General features: G+C 41.1%; 1 protein-coding gene across 1 annotated transcript; it reads right to left on the bottom strand.

Annotated features, from left to right (window-relative positions):
* Positions 1 to 12,986: 12,986 nt before the first annotated feature.
* LOC142185497 (olfactory receptor 10A3-like) lies at positions 12,987 to 13,922 on the bottom strand. The gene has a single exon (XM_075260926.1). It carries the CDS (start codon positions 13,920 to 13,922, stop codon positions 12,987 to 12,989), a length of 936 nt encoding a protein of 311 aa, XP_075117027.1.
* Positions 13,923 to 15,833: the final 1,911 nt, after the last annotated feature.

Here is a 15,833-nt window from a genome sequence, read left to right as displayed (position 1 = left end):
GGCTCCTTAAATATATCTTTGTCCCAAAGACTTATTTGCAGAGCCATATGTGCGGAGTTCCCAGATGTATGGATAACAGGTCAGAATACTTTAGTACTTGCAGACTTGGAATTTCAGAGGAAAACACTCTAGGAGGAGAATCTTGAGCGCAGAAGAAGAGACATCTCTGGTTGAAGTGCACTGATGCTTGACTAACTATCTCTGCACACACACCAATCAACAGCCCTCAAGAGAGGACTGTAACTTGACTCCTCCTCCAGGCCAATTAAGGAAGCTTGATTGGTTCTGAAGGTCACCTGATCATACTGGACACTCCTTTACATGAACACACTAGGTTGATGCAATCACAGACATAAATTAAAATACAAAGTATAGGCAGGTGCAGTTTACAAAACATCCACAAGATGGTGAATTATTAGACCCCCATGTGTGCTGGCTCTTGTGAAATAAATATATATTAAATATATAGGAAGGAATGGGGAGATACCTCTTTACTTCATATGCAAATGTCCATACCATCTCGGTCTGCAAGGACTAGTAAAGGGAATGGGACGAGCAGGACCGGGACATTACAAAAGGTCCTCTTTAATAAGGAAAAATATATAGTATAGAAAGCACTAAGTTCTATCTGAATGTATATATACAAGTGCATACACGTGTGCATCGTACAGCTCAGGACCTGCTAAGGCTCAGGCCCCACGTTGCGGAAACGCAGTTTTTTTGTTGCAGATTTTGCTGCGTTTTTTGGAGCCAAAGCCAAGAATGGCTAGAAAAGGAGTGGGCAATATAATGGACGTTCTTATACTTCTATCTTTAGCTCAATCCACTCCTGGCTTTGGCTAAAAAAAACCACACCAAAATCTGCAACAAAAAAAAGATACGTTTCCGCAACGTGTGGCCTCAGCCTAATAGTAGAATAGAACACAATATACTGTATCAGAATAGAGACTATCTTACCCATCATTAACTCTCGGTGTCCTCCAAAGTTTACTGCACATTTCCATGAGGATAGATAATACTACCTGCAAGCATGACTTTTCTCTCCCTATTTTGGAGCGCAAACCAGGCAGAAGCCCGGTGGACCCCATTATAGTCCATGGGGTCTGCTGATTTCCATGGGTAACTACTTTTTAAGTGAACTGAGTTTTCGTATTTCAGTGCCCCAAGTGGACCCAAAGAATGTAAACCTGAGCACGGGTGTGAACCTAGCGTAAGAATGCTTTCAGAAATCGAAGGGTTAATAGTCAATAGTTAATAGTTTTTGTAAATGAAGAACATATTTGGTCATGGGAAGAATATGCAAATCTGTCTTCAATGATGTAATTAGGAAGTCAGATGCTGCCTCTGTATTGCAAACCAATAGAGAGCGCTCACTGGAATGTGCAAGCCTGTCTTCCCTGATGTAGTTGGGAAGACGGAATTCCAGTGAAATAACCCAATAAAGGTTGCTCCCTTTTGCGTCATGCCCGACCTTCCAAGAGGCCTTTGTTTTGCAATGACACTGGGATTATTACCAGGTATAGTCTCTCTTGAACATATTTGGTGTGACCTTTGCCCTTTGTCTTCCATCAGTTTTTCTGGGTACTTGCAGACAGTTTTTGGCTGCAATGGGCAGAGAGGGTTTTCCTGCCACCATCTTGGAGAACTAATCACAGGTCTTCAGTGGCTTGCTTCAATCCGTCTGTCTCTTCATGTCATCCCAGACAGACTTGACCATGCTGAGATCAGGGGGGCCATATCATCACTTCCAGGACTCTTCCTCCAAAAGGCAAAGGTCACACCAAATATTGATGGGATTGACATTCACAGAAATAACTATTAACCCTTCTCTTTCTGAAGCTTTCTTACTTTCCTGCATTTTCCCCTCACCTGTCTTTTGCACAGCACAGTATATATAGTTTCAGCTCATGGATGGAGAAACATTGAGAGAGTGTTATATAATGTCACTACTATTCGTGTGATGTAAGGTTATAAAGAATATTATAGTATGACATGGGATTACAATACTGAGTTTCTAGAATAGTAAAAATAGTCATACGGGTGCTAAAGTGACAAAACTGTGTCAGGAGGGCGGATGTCTAAGCCAAGGAGCCGCTCACTAATCTCCAATAAACTTGTCAGCTCTTGGTATTGTCCCGATGATCCAGTCTTCTCACCCCAGAGATATTTGGGTTTGTTTAATACATTCTTCATATTATTAGGTGTGGACTCTGACAAGACATGATGATGTCATCCCTGAAATATCATGGTATTAATGCTGACAATGTGATGGAATGCAAGGACACTGTGAAGGACGCGGAGGATGATCCTCCCTTGTTTTCTGCAGGGTTGCTGTTCACACCTACATTTAGAGTCCATCAATGTCAGAGTCTGATGAGATCAGCCACTCCAAGACTAACCTGTATGTCTACCATCTGGACGGAGATTTTACGTAGATTCTAGGTCAGTGATGGACAACCTTTTCGGCTCGGTGAGTCAAAATTTGTGAGAAAAAAAAAAGCGTAACTCGTGCGGTGTCACCTCTAGAAAATTCATCATTTTGTGATATTTTTAACTCTAATAACAAATGAAATTATTTGCAATACATGTACTGTATTTATTAAAGCAAAAACATATCATTCAACATTTTTATCCAGGTGTCTATATTATGAACTTGTTCTGACTAGAGATGAGCGAACAGTCAAATATTCGAGATGCGATATTAGTTTCGAATAGCCCCTCAATATTTGACTATTCGAACGAATATCGAACCCCATTATAGTCTATGTGGAAAAATGCTTTGTTTCAGAGGAAGCCACACTTCGACCCTGGAGAGTCACCAAGTCCACTATGATACCCCAGGAAATGATGCCAATACCCCGGAATGCAACTGATACAGTAGGGGAAGCATGTCTGGGGGCATCTAACATGCCCAAGTACCTGTATTGTGCCACTATCTCGTCAGGATCCCTGTCAGCTTGCAATATGCGGGAGCTGACTTTTTCCCATAGGAATGCATTGACCAGCGTTCATTGGCCGAATGCCATACAGAGTGACGCGCCTTACATTTCGTCATGGGGTAGCAGGGTTCTGCTAATATGTTTATTTTGTTAATAAAGCTGTGGCCGACCCCCACAATTTTACCCAAACAAAGTTGTCTTGTGCCTTATTTTCTGTATATAGTATTATTCAGGTGCCGGGGGAGGGAGGTGTTTTGATTTCTCCCAGGACATTGTGCTTAGTCTGTCCAGTTTCGGGCAGGAAACGGAAACCTGTATAAACAGAGACCCGGGGCGCAGATGTGAATGCTGTGAATTCCAAAAATTGCAACAGTTACCTACACACTCATACATATACATTCATATATACTCGCGCATACATATATACATAGCATATATACATACATACACTGGCCTTCAGACTGTAAAATGGCCGCAGCAGGAAAATTACTCCACCTCCAGATGTGACTGATGTGCACTGGGGGCGTTCCTTTCCCCATATGTGCACTGCAATACTGATTTATTTGCATATCCATGGCAGGTCCCCGTTGTGACGTCTGCAGGGCCCTGCCAAACCCCCTTCCCCCCATCAATGGTGATTTGCTGGCACCAGAGAGGTGAGCAGTGGGTGGAACAGTCCCCTGCTAAACAGCCAGGGGTGAACCTGCCTTTTTTGCCGCCTGAGGCGGATGACAGAAAGCCGCCCCCCTCCCCGCCCGGGAGGAGAGGGCGGAGTGGAGGGGGAGGGGCGGAGTGGAGAACGCGGGCGGAGCGAAGGGGCGGGGCGGCATTAGCAGGCAGAGAGCAGGCACGGAGAGGACCTGCTCTCTGCCTGAGCGTGAGGGGAGGCCGCTGGAGCAGCGCTGCTCCAGTGGCCTCCCCAAACCACCGCTCGGTGACGCTAAGCTAGTCCAGGACAGCTTGTCCTGGACTGGCTTAGGTGAGCAAAAATGCCGCCCTCCCCAGGGCCATGGCATAGCACCGCCTGAAGCGGTCGCTTCAGGTCGCCTCATGGGAGGTGCGGCACTGTAAACAGCCCATATGAATATTCATGGTGGTGAATGGGAGACTGTTCTGCTCTCACCTCTCTGGGTCCATCTGTATATTTATGGCAGGGCCTCTGCTGTGATGGCGGCAGGGCCCTGCCGTTCGCACGTTCCGTGAGCATTGTTCTAGTGGCTGACATTGAGCCAGAGAGGTGAGTGGTGGGTGGAACACCCTCCCGCTACACAGCCCATGTGCACATTCAGGGCAGTGAACGGGAGACTCTTCCGCTCACTTCTCCGACTCCATTAATTGCAGGACTGCTGCTGTCGGCGGCTGCGTGCGCCGACCAGCCACTGCGCATGTACGCGATCTCGGCAGGGCCACTGCAGACACCACAGCAGTGGCCCTACCATGCAAAGAAATGTGAATGGTGCCGGGGCTTGAGAGGTGAGTGGAAGTGCCCCAATTCACCTGTAAACAGCCCTCTGTCAGCGCTACAGGAGGAACTGTGTTGCTTGTCAGTGCTGAAAACTATTCCCCAAACTGCCCCTTTAATTGTGATGGATGGCTGCCTATGTGGAAATTTGTCCCGCCAGTTGGGCACTAGCAGGGGGACTTACATATGAAGAATAATAGAAGTATCTTTGAGCTTCTTCTATTTCTGCTCCCATTAAAGAATTCCATACGGCACTATTATTGGTTTGGACATAATAGATAGAAAATTGCCTATTTTTAAAACCAAGTTTTCATGTTTACTTTTTAATAATTTTTTCAAGAATTTTCCATGTCATTATCTATTTTTTTTTCTTTTTTTAAAGTACTGGAATTTTCACTCTGGTTACTAAACCTAATAATACACTGACACTTGCCAATTCTGAAGGGATTTTCTTTGCATCATCTCATACAGTGCAACAAATGATAACACCTCTATAAATAACATCACTGACCCATCATTACATCAATACTGACAATAGATGATGTTACAGCATACCGCGTCACAGCAAATTTAGCTCCACCCACTTCTAAACTGACTGACTCCCATTCCCTTCCCTTGATGAGATTTGTGTTCCCCATACTGTATAAGGCTCCTACAGTCACTACAATATTATACACCCCCATATTATAATGTTCTCCTCAAATTGACACCACAGTATAAAGTCTCCCTCTTGGTGTACCCACAATTTAATGTCCCCCTCCAGCTGCCCTAGTTTAAACTGGGGGCAACTAGAGAGAGACATTAAACTGCAGCAGCTGAAGAGGGACAATAAACTGTGGGGTCAGCTGGAGGGGGACATTAAACTGGGGCAACTGGTGGGGAACATTAAACTGGGGCAACTGGTGGGGAACATTAAACTGGGGCAACTGGTGGGGAACATTAAACTGGGGCAACTGGTGGGGAACATTAAACTGGGGCAACTGGTGGGGAACATTAAACTGGGGCAACTGGAGGAGGGCATTAAACTAGGGTCAACTAGAGCAGAACATTAATGTGCTGTAAAGCAGATCACTAAATGCTGTAAACAGAGCAGAGGAGAAGCTCAGGCAAGATGGCCGCCTTCATGGCTGTGTATAAGATATACAGTAGAATCCACAACCAGAAAAAAAAAAAGATGATAAAAAAGTGATGGATTTCACCATCTGTTTTTATTGAATTAAAGGGAATGTGTTTTGGACGCGACTATGGACAGAGAGTGTCACATCTGCTCCTGTCTCCGTGTTTGCGGTTGTGCGTTGGTTTATATTTATGGAAACTCTCCAATTGTTCTTTTCCTTTGTGTTGCGAGGCTCGAACATGTGATCTCCACAGGTGTTTTGCAGGGGGCGGTTGCGCAGATAATTACATGTTATGGGTAAACTGTTAATCCGAAACACGTCACATGTTGCCTGTTATGTATTTGGATGGCCTTTTAGGTGGACATAATAAACCTTGAGCTTTTATCTAGGTACTGCCTCGCTGCTAGGGAATTTTAGCTAGTATATAAGGTAAAACCACATAGCAATGAGTGACCGTCTCCTATAGAATGTACCGTATCATACAGTGCCATGTAGCTGTAAGTCATGTACATACAGGGGACATGTGGAGAGGGCCCAAGAACTGAACCTGCTCAATACATGTTGGGGACCGTCTATGTTATACAGCTGACACCTGCTGGCAGCTTCCGTAAGTGGAGCTAATGCCGATTCTCGAAATTTAACCCTTCATATGTTGTAGTCATATGTTGAGGAAAAGCACTTCGTCCACTCCCTCCGATTGACAATCCTCTGCAGAACAATAGTGGAGGGCTGTGTTATTGTTTCAGACTTTCTGATAGTGGGACTCTCTTTCAGGGGAGAGTTTTGTTCGGTACCTTCCCCACCCCCACTGTATTAACTACCATTTGAAAAAGCTATATTTGTCCTCTTTTATGCTTTTCAACTCTATATTGCCTCTGTTCTGCTTAGTATTTCTTCATATATATACATTCTTCACACACACTCAGCTCTACTACCTTCTTTTTTCCCCTCCACACACACAACTCCGTCACTTCCATGTTCCATGCTTCCCCCTACAAACAGAATTCTGATACTTCCATGTTTCCTCCCTCCATACAGTCTGCCCCCTCCATACACATCTCTGCTGCCTTCATGCCCTCCCACACATCTCTGCTACACACATTTCCTCCACACACTTAGCTTTGCTACCTCCACCCTTCACCCCACACTCAAATCTCCTACCTCCATATTGTTCTCCTACAGGCATCGCAGAACGGCTTCCATTCATAGAGCTATTGTACAAGCTCCAGCCCAGAATGTGACATTATTGGCAATTAGTGGCAATTTATCCCACAAAAACTAAGCCCACTTATGCTGAAAAAAATTGAAACGTAGGGAATGAAAACACAGCAAAAAAATTAAAATTGTCCTTGTCCTTAAAGGGGTTGTCTCATGTCAAGGATCCTATCTACACTGGTAGCTTATGTAAATTGAAGACTTTCCAATATACAGTATATTGCTTTAGAAATTCTGCTATCTTTGCCTGTAGTGTGACCTTATTCCTTCCATTGCTTACACAGTGTTGTTATACCCTGGGAGATAGGACAAGTGACATCACTTACTGCTCTGCCAGCAGGACAATCCATTCAGCTTATTGCAGTTTGCTGATAAAGCCAAGTCTGTTATCTCTCTATGTAAACACACAGACAACACAGAGTCCATTCTGTACAAGCATCTGCATATTATCTGATCTGCAGAAGGATTGTGTGTCCCGATCAGCAGGAAGGAGGGGAGGGGGGAAGTGAAATACAGGAAGAGAGAAGCAGACACTGCAGGCAGCCTGGCTGATACACTGAGATGGGAAAACTCCTTTAAGGGGGTTAAAGAAGTAAGATAATACATTTATCTGGAAATGTCACATCCTATAATAACCCGTCACCTGTGTCTGTCATACCTGTATAGCGTGGTAATGACAAAGTCTCAGACCTTAGCTGAATCCGTCAATTGGCGTGAGCTGTAAGTGCCAGGATCCATCTAGGCATAGTACTTTATACCCCTCCATCTGACACTTGGCATTGTAAAGTTATATGGCTCTATCTGACACTTGGCATTGGGCTTTTCACCACTCCATCTGACACTTGGCATTGTACATTACACCCCTCCAAATCTATTCTCCAGGATGTAATTAGGAGAGCAGAGTGCACTCTGTACACCACCCTATAGAGGGCGGCATCCTTAACATCATGAACAACTCAGTTATAAAGTCTTTTTAATCATAATGTGGATTTAATTGCCAAATCAGTATTTCTGTCCCAAAAGGAACAGATTCCCAGCTATGGACAGCGCTGTTTCGGCCTATTGGGCCATCCTCAGCATAGCGTAGGGATACTGATTTGGCAGAGTGAGAGACTATAGACCAGGGTCAGGGGACTGGAATACATGAGGACTGGAATCATTCTGGATATTCTCTTTTCTCCATATTTAGTTTCCAGAAAGCAATGTCTGGAAGAGATCCTGTAAATCCTATGAATCGCAGTAAAAGTCCTATTGTTCCCCACAGCATATGGTAGTGACATTCAGTCTATTTACATCCCAGTGTCTTATATTGTTCTATGCGGGGGCCACTGTGGAGTATATAATACTATTTGAGAGGGCCACTGTGGTACGCATTGTACTGTGTGGGTACCCATTATGGAGCACACTGTACTGTGTGTGGGCCGCTGTGGAGCATATTGTACGGCATTGGGGGGGGGGCACTGTGGAGAAGATTGTACTGTGTAGGAGCAACTGTGGGGCATATTGTGTGGCGGGGGACCACTGTGGAGCAGATTAAACTGCATGGGGGGGCCACTGTGCAGCAGATTGTACTGTGTGGGAGTGTGGGAGCTACTGTGGAGCAGATTGTATTGTGTGGGGGTCCCCTTCATTGTTTATATCACACAGTATCTGTTTTTATAGCAGATGTGATATTAGTACAGGCTGTAATAACATTGCATGGACACTATAAGGGCTTGTTCACATGGGGCAAGAGGGGGGTGGATTTTGGCGCTGAATCCATCTCAGAATCCGTCCCCTCACAATAGAGGTCTATGTAGACCGCTAGCTTCCTTTTTTCCGCTAGCAGTATGTTCCCGCTCACAGAAAAAAGAAGCGAGCTGCCCTTTCTTCAGGCGGATTCCGCGGCTGATACAGCTGCGGCGTCCGCCTTGTGACAGCACCCTCTGGACTAGGCCCATTCATTTGGGCCTACGCCAGACCGGAGTGCCGCGACTGTCGGAAGAGGGGCCTACTCCGGAGAGGGAAGCCGCGACTGTCGGAAGAGGGGCCTACTCCGGAGAGGGAAGCCGCGACTGTCGGAAGAGGGGCCTACTCCGGAGAGGGAAGCCGCGACTGTCGGAAGAGGGGCCTACTCCGGAGAGGGAAGCCGCGACTGTCGGAAGAGGGGCCTACTCTGGAGAGGGAAGCCGCGACTGTCGGAAGCGATAATTTAGTGGGTTTTGAGTTGCAGTTTGGGCACTTAGTCTCCAAAAGGCTCGCCATTACTGAGCACGGTACGTTTTCTTGACTGTCATCTGCCGTGTATGGCCAGTAAGGTAAGAGTTAAGGACTGGATGAAATGAAGGACAAGACTGATACAAGAATCCGGACTTTGTCACAGGCTTATGATTTCTTAGAATCGTCTTGGAGGACAAAAGGCTGTTGTGTAATATTACAGCAATTTTACTTCCCTGATAGATTCAAAACGTTCAGTTTTAAATATTTTGTAGATAATGTTAATTTGCTTATAGATAACAGGAGAAAAGAAAACTGACAAGACCTGGAAATACTGGAAAGTGACAAATACTAAGGAAAATACAGGATTATATCTATATAATAAAAGATCATTTATTTAGTGTAGTAATACTTTATATATGTGTGTATAACATTAAATTTGAAGTTATTTGCACCTTTTACTATTGGAATTGCTAGTTTTGATAATACTTTACAGAGAACATCATGTACAGTGATATGTTATTAATATAATGGATAGTACAGAATTATTGTGTTCTAGTCTATTGGATTGTGAGAATCTATACCAGTGCTTCTTAACCGGGGTTCGATCGAACCCTAGGCCCTATGCACGGTTCATTTTGTGTACCAGCAAAAAACCCCACATACTTATGTCTTGAATTTGGAAAAAAATCATATTTGATTTATCACTAAAGAAGGGTTCGGTGAATGTGCAGATGAAACTGGTGGGTTCGGTGCCTCAAACAAGGTTAAGAACCACCGATCTATACAAGTATTAATGACATTGTCACATTAAAAAGAGAAATTCTGTTTCTTAAATGAGGCAGTAATCTGTAATATACATATGAGACGTAGAATATTATACATATAAAACATGTAAATGCTATATATTTGAGACGTAGAATACTATACATAGGAGACATGTAGAATGCTATATATATGAGACATGTAGAATATTATACATACGAGACATGTAGAACGCTATATATATGAGACATGTAGAATATTATACATATGAGACATGTAGAACGCTATATATATGAGACATGTAGAATATTATACATATGAGACATGTAGAACGCTATATATATGAGACATGTAGAACGCTATATATATGAGACATGTAGAACGCTATATATATGAGACATGTAGAATATTATACATCTGAGACATGTAGAACGCTATACATATGAGACATGTAGAATATTATACATATGAGACATGTAGAACGCTATATATATGAGACATGTAGAACGCTATATATATGAGACATGTAGAATGCTATATATATGAGACATGTAGAATATTATACATATGAGACATGTAGAACGCTATATATATGAGACATGTAGAATATTATACATATGAGACATGTAGAATATTATACATATGAGACATATAGAATACTATACATATCAGACATGTAGAATACTATACATATCAGACATGCAGAATATTATACATATGAGACATGTAGAACGCTATACATATGAGACATGTAGAATATTATACATATGAGACATGTAGAACGCTATATATATGAGACATGTAGAATATTATACATCTGAGACATGTAGAACACTATACATATGAGACATGTAGAATATTATACATCTGAGACATGTAGAACACTATACATATGAGACATGTAGAATATTATACATCTGAGACATGTAGAACGCTATATATATGAGACATGTAGAATATTATACATCTGAGACATGTAGAACACTATACATATGAGACATGTAGAATATTATACATCTGAGACATGTAGAACGCTATACATATGAGACATGTAGAATATTATACATATGAGACATGTAGAACGCTATACATATGAGACATGTAGAACATTATACATATGAGACATGTAGAACGCTATATATATGAGACATGTAGAATATTATACATCTGAGACATGTAGAACGCTATATATATGAGACATGTAGAATATTATACATATGAGACATGTAGAACGCTATATATATGAGACATGTAGAACGCTATATATATGAGACATGTAGAACGCTATATATATGAGACATGTAGAATATTATACAACTGAGACATGTAGAACGCTATACATATGAGACATGTAGAATATTATACATATGAGACATGTAGAACGCTATATATATGAGACATGTAGAACGCTATATATATGAGACATGTAGAATATTATACATCTGAGACATGTAGAACGCTATACATATGAGACATGTAGAATATTATACATATGAGACATGTAGAACGCTATACATATGAGACATGTAGAATATTATACATATGAGACATGTAGAACGCTATATATATGAGACATGTAGAATATTATACATATGAGACATGTAGAACACTATACATATGAGACATGTAGAATATTATACATATGAGACGTAGAATATTATACATCTGAGACATGTAGAACGCTATATATATGAGACATGTAGAATATTATACATATGAGACATGTAGAATATTATACATATGAGACATATAGAATACTATACATATCAGACATGTAGAATACTATACATATCAGACATGCAGAATATTATACATATGAGACATGTAGAACGCTATACATATGAGACATGTAGAATATTATACATATGAGACATGTAGAACGCTATATATATGAGACATGTAGAATATTATACATCTGAGACATGTAGAACACTATACATATGAGACATGTAGAATATTATACATATGAGACGTAGAATATTATACATCTGAGACATGTAGAACGCTATATATATGAGACATGTAGAATATTATACATATGAGACATGTAGAATATTATACATATGAGACATATAGAATACTATACATATCAGACATGTAGAATACTATACATATCAGACATGCAGAATATTATACATCTGAGACATGTAGAACGCTATATATATGAGACATGTAGAATATTATACATCTGAGACATGTAGAACACTATACATATGAGACATGTAGAATATTATACATCTGAGACATGTAGAACGCTATATATATGAGACATGTAGAATATTATACATCTGAGACATGTAGAACACTATACATATGAGACATGTAGAATATTATACATCTGAGACATGTAGAACGCTATATATATGAGACATGTAGAATATTATACATCTGAGACATGTAGAACGCTATATATATGAGACATGTAGAATATTATACATCTGAGACATGTAGAACGCTATATATATGAGACATGTAGAACACTATACATATGAGACATGTAGAACGCTATACATCTGAGACATGTAGAACGCTATACATATGAGACATGTAGAATATTATACATATGAGACATGTAGAACGCTATACATATCAGACATGTAGAATATTATACATCTGAGACATGTAGAACGCTATACATATCAGACATGTAAAATATTATACATATGAGACATGCAGAATGCTATACATATCAGACATGCAGAATATTATACATCTGAGACATGTAGAACGCTATACATATGAGACATGTAGAATATTATACATCTGAGACATGTAGAACGCTATACATATGAGACATGTAGAATACTATACATATCAGACATGTAGAATATTATACATATGAGACATGTAGAATACTATACATATAAGACATGTAGAATATTATACATCTGAGACATGTAGAACGCTATACATATGAGACATGTAGAACGCTATACACAAGAGCTTGCAATCTATGAGGAGATCAGAGGAGGTGTCCAGGGTCCTCCATTTAGAAACTGAAAGCAGTAGATACAATAATCTTCCGTGCAGGACTTTTTCTCTGCAGCAGATTCTCCAGTGGGTGCAGATGTGAACCCAACAAGAGCTGTTTTTTTAGGTGACATTTCCATCCTCATACTTTGATACACTTTCTTAGTTTCTCTCACTTTTCTATTCGCCAGGACAAGCAGCCACTCATAAAACTTTACGTGCTAATGTAAAATGTAAAATCTGCAATAAAAATGAACTGTTCCAATAAATACCAAACATAGATAATAAAGAATATAGAACATTCCTTAGCAGGCATTCTTATTACATGGCTTTCCCTCTTGTCTTCCAGAATAATAGTAGTGTCGCCTTCTTAATCTCTTTGTTCCTCATGCTATAGAGCACAGGGTTAATTAATGGTGTAAATCCCATATAGAGGAGAGATTTCAGCTTGTTCTCATAGGGGGTATTTACTGGAAACATATAGATGGCTATTAATGGCACATAATAGGCGCAGACCGTGGCGAGGTGAGAGCTACATGTAGAGAACGCTTTTCTTCGCCCTTTATCGGATGTGATTTTAATGATGGCAACAAATATACAGATATAGGATATTACAATGATGAGAAAGGGAAAGAAGGCCAAGAGAACGGTGGCAAAAAAATCCTGATAAAACACATTGGAGGTATCAGATGAGGTCATTTCTAAGATGGGGGCAAAATCACAAAATAAATGGTCAATTTTATTGGTAGAACAAAATTGTAATTGTCCTATCATGTACACTTCACTCTGATTGAAGAAGATTACCAGTACCCAGGGCCAGAATGAGAGATGGAAGCAAAGTTTCTGGTTCATAAGAGCTGAATAGCGCAAGGGCTGACATATGGCTAAGTATCGGTCAAAGGCCATGACGGTCAGTATCTGCGACTGTGCACCAGTGGCAATGCAGTGGAAGTAGAACTGGATGATACAACTGGTCTTTGATATGGTTGTTCCCTTCAGCCACATCACCTGTAACATTTTTGGCATGATGTTTGAGGTGAGAAGAAGGTCTGCCAGAGCCAGGTTGCGAAGGAAGATGTACATGGGGACATTAAGGTGGGGAGAGGTTGACACTAATGAGACGATAAAGCAATTTTCAGCCAAGATTACAAGATAAAGCACAAGGAAAAGACAGAAGAGCAGGACATTGATGTGGTAGAATTCATGGAATCCCAGGAGGATAAATTCATGAGAAGAGGTTTGATTGGGATCGCACATTGTCTGGGAATCCCCGATTTGGCCTGTGCAAAAAAAAAGAAACAAAACCTGATCTGGAAGCCATGAATTTTCAGTTCTATCTTCTCTTGACCTGATTGGATACATATACATGGACTCTACTCAGGGATGTACACATGGGAGGCAAAGGCTCCAATCCAAGGACAACCTAAGACGATTTTCAAGCTTCTTGAACCTGCTACTCTAAGCTCACTCTCCTCGTCAGGTTTCCTTTCTTTTTTCCTTCTCTTTCCTTTTGCTATCAGAAAATGCTGAAAGTTAGGGGCCACACAGTGGCTCAGTGGTTAACACTGCAGCCTTGCAGCGCTGGAGTCCTGGTGTTCAAATCCCACCAAGGGCAAAAAACCATCTGCAAGGAGTTTGTATGTTCTCCCCGTGTTCCCATATTCCAAAAAAAAAAGACATACTGATAGGGAAAAATGTACATTGTGAGCTCTATATGGCACTCACAATCTGCATTTAAAAAAAAAAAAAAAAGAAAATGCTCAAAGTTTTTGAATTATAGGGTCTTCACCAAGCCCTAGGGCAAAGAGCCTTCAGTTGCTTCTATAGTCTACGCTCTACTAGACCTACTACTTCTGTTATAGAGCTTCGACTTCAGACAAGAAATCCAGACAATGGGGTATAACTTCAGGAATTAGGAAGCAATTTTTGGACATTGAGGCGTTTTTTGGAGCGGTTTTTGGTAAAAAAAAAAAAACGCCTCAAAAAACGCCAGGCGGTTTTTCCCTCCCGGACAGTGAATGGACCTTAAAAAACTGTACCGTGGTTTTTGCCCCACAAAAAAGCGCCAAAAACCACGTTGCGGTTTTTAGTAAAAAACCACAACGCGGTTTCCGCTTCCCATTCACTTGTATTGACTTCCTGAGATGGAATCCGCCTAAAGAAAGGTCATGTCGCTTCTTTTTTTCGAAAAATTAATGCTAGCGGTCTAGATAGACCATCATTGTGAGGGGGTTGATTATGACGTGGATTCTGCGCCATAATCCGCCCCCTCTGTGCCCATGTGAATGAGCCCTTAGCAGAACATAGTGTGCTAAGGCTCTTTTGTGTAAGATTACATAGGCTGAATTTTTTGGACCGGAGGGCAGATTGGTAGTGGGAATCTTCCGGTCCACACTCCTAGTCCACTACGGGTTTGTTCCCTGGTCCCTATCTATCTATCTATCTATCTATCTATCTATCTATCTATCTATCTATCTATCTATCTATCTATCTATCTATCTTCTGTCAATCCATCTACCTGTGAACAAACTGAGACTATAGCTTCAAGTGACAGCTTTATCTCCTCCCAAAGCTGGACAACATTTCTCTTGATAATCCAGCTGTGAGATCAATCACTCACTAGAAGCTTTTTCCAAGTCTCCTTATTTCTCTGCTCATCCTCCTCTGCCCTGTCCTCTCCATAGACTTCAATGGGCAGAGGGAAAGTGCAGGGGAAGGGGCAGAGAGAAACATCAGAAGATAAGATATACATTGAAGTTTACTATTTATGAGATTTATCCTAAAAAGTTAGGTACACAATAGCCGAAAAATGAGATGAATTTGTCGGTAAATTCTGACTTTAATTCTATACTATACAGGTAAAATTTGACATGGTCTTACTTTGGTGTGGATCCTGGCCTTCTTCAAGCAGAATGCGTATTGGTTATGTGCTTTATCCCTTTTATAGAGGTTTCACAACATAAGCACATATATGTGACAGTATTTCGTCATGTTCTCACAATCTCCGGAGACTTCATTATACATTTTCAAGTTAAAAACAAACTTTAAATTAATTGTTTTGCTAAACAAGTCAGAATTGTCGTCCATCGGGGTCACAGATGTCCCTGCCCTACAATCTCACAACACGTAATAGACCATGCTGGCTAGGAAGAGAAATTTGGGATTTAT

Source organism: Leptodactylus fuscus, chromosome 11 (assembly GCF_031893055.1).
Source record: "Leptodactylus fuscus isolate aLepFus1 chromosome 11, aLepFus1.hap2, whole genome shotgun sequence".
NCBI classification, from domain to species: Eukaryota; Metazoa; Chordata; class Amphibia; order Anura; family Leptodactylidae; genus Leptodactylus; species Leptodactylus fuscus.
Note: the sequence above shows the minus strand (reverse complement) of the source record. Positions and strands in the feature narration are given on the sequence as shown.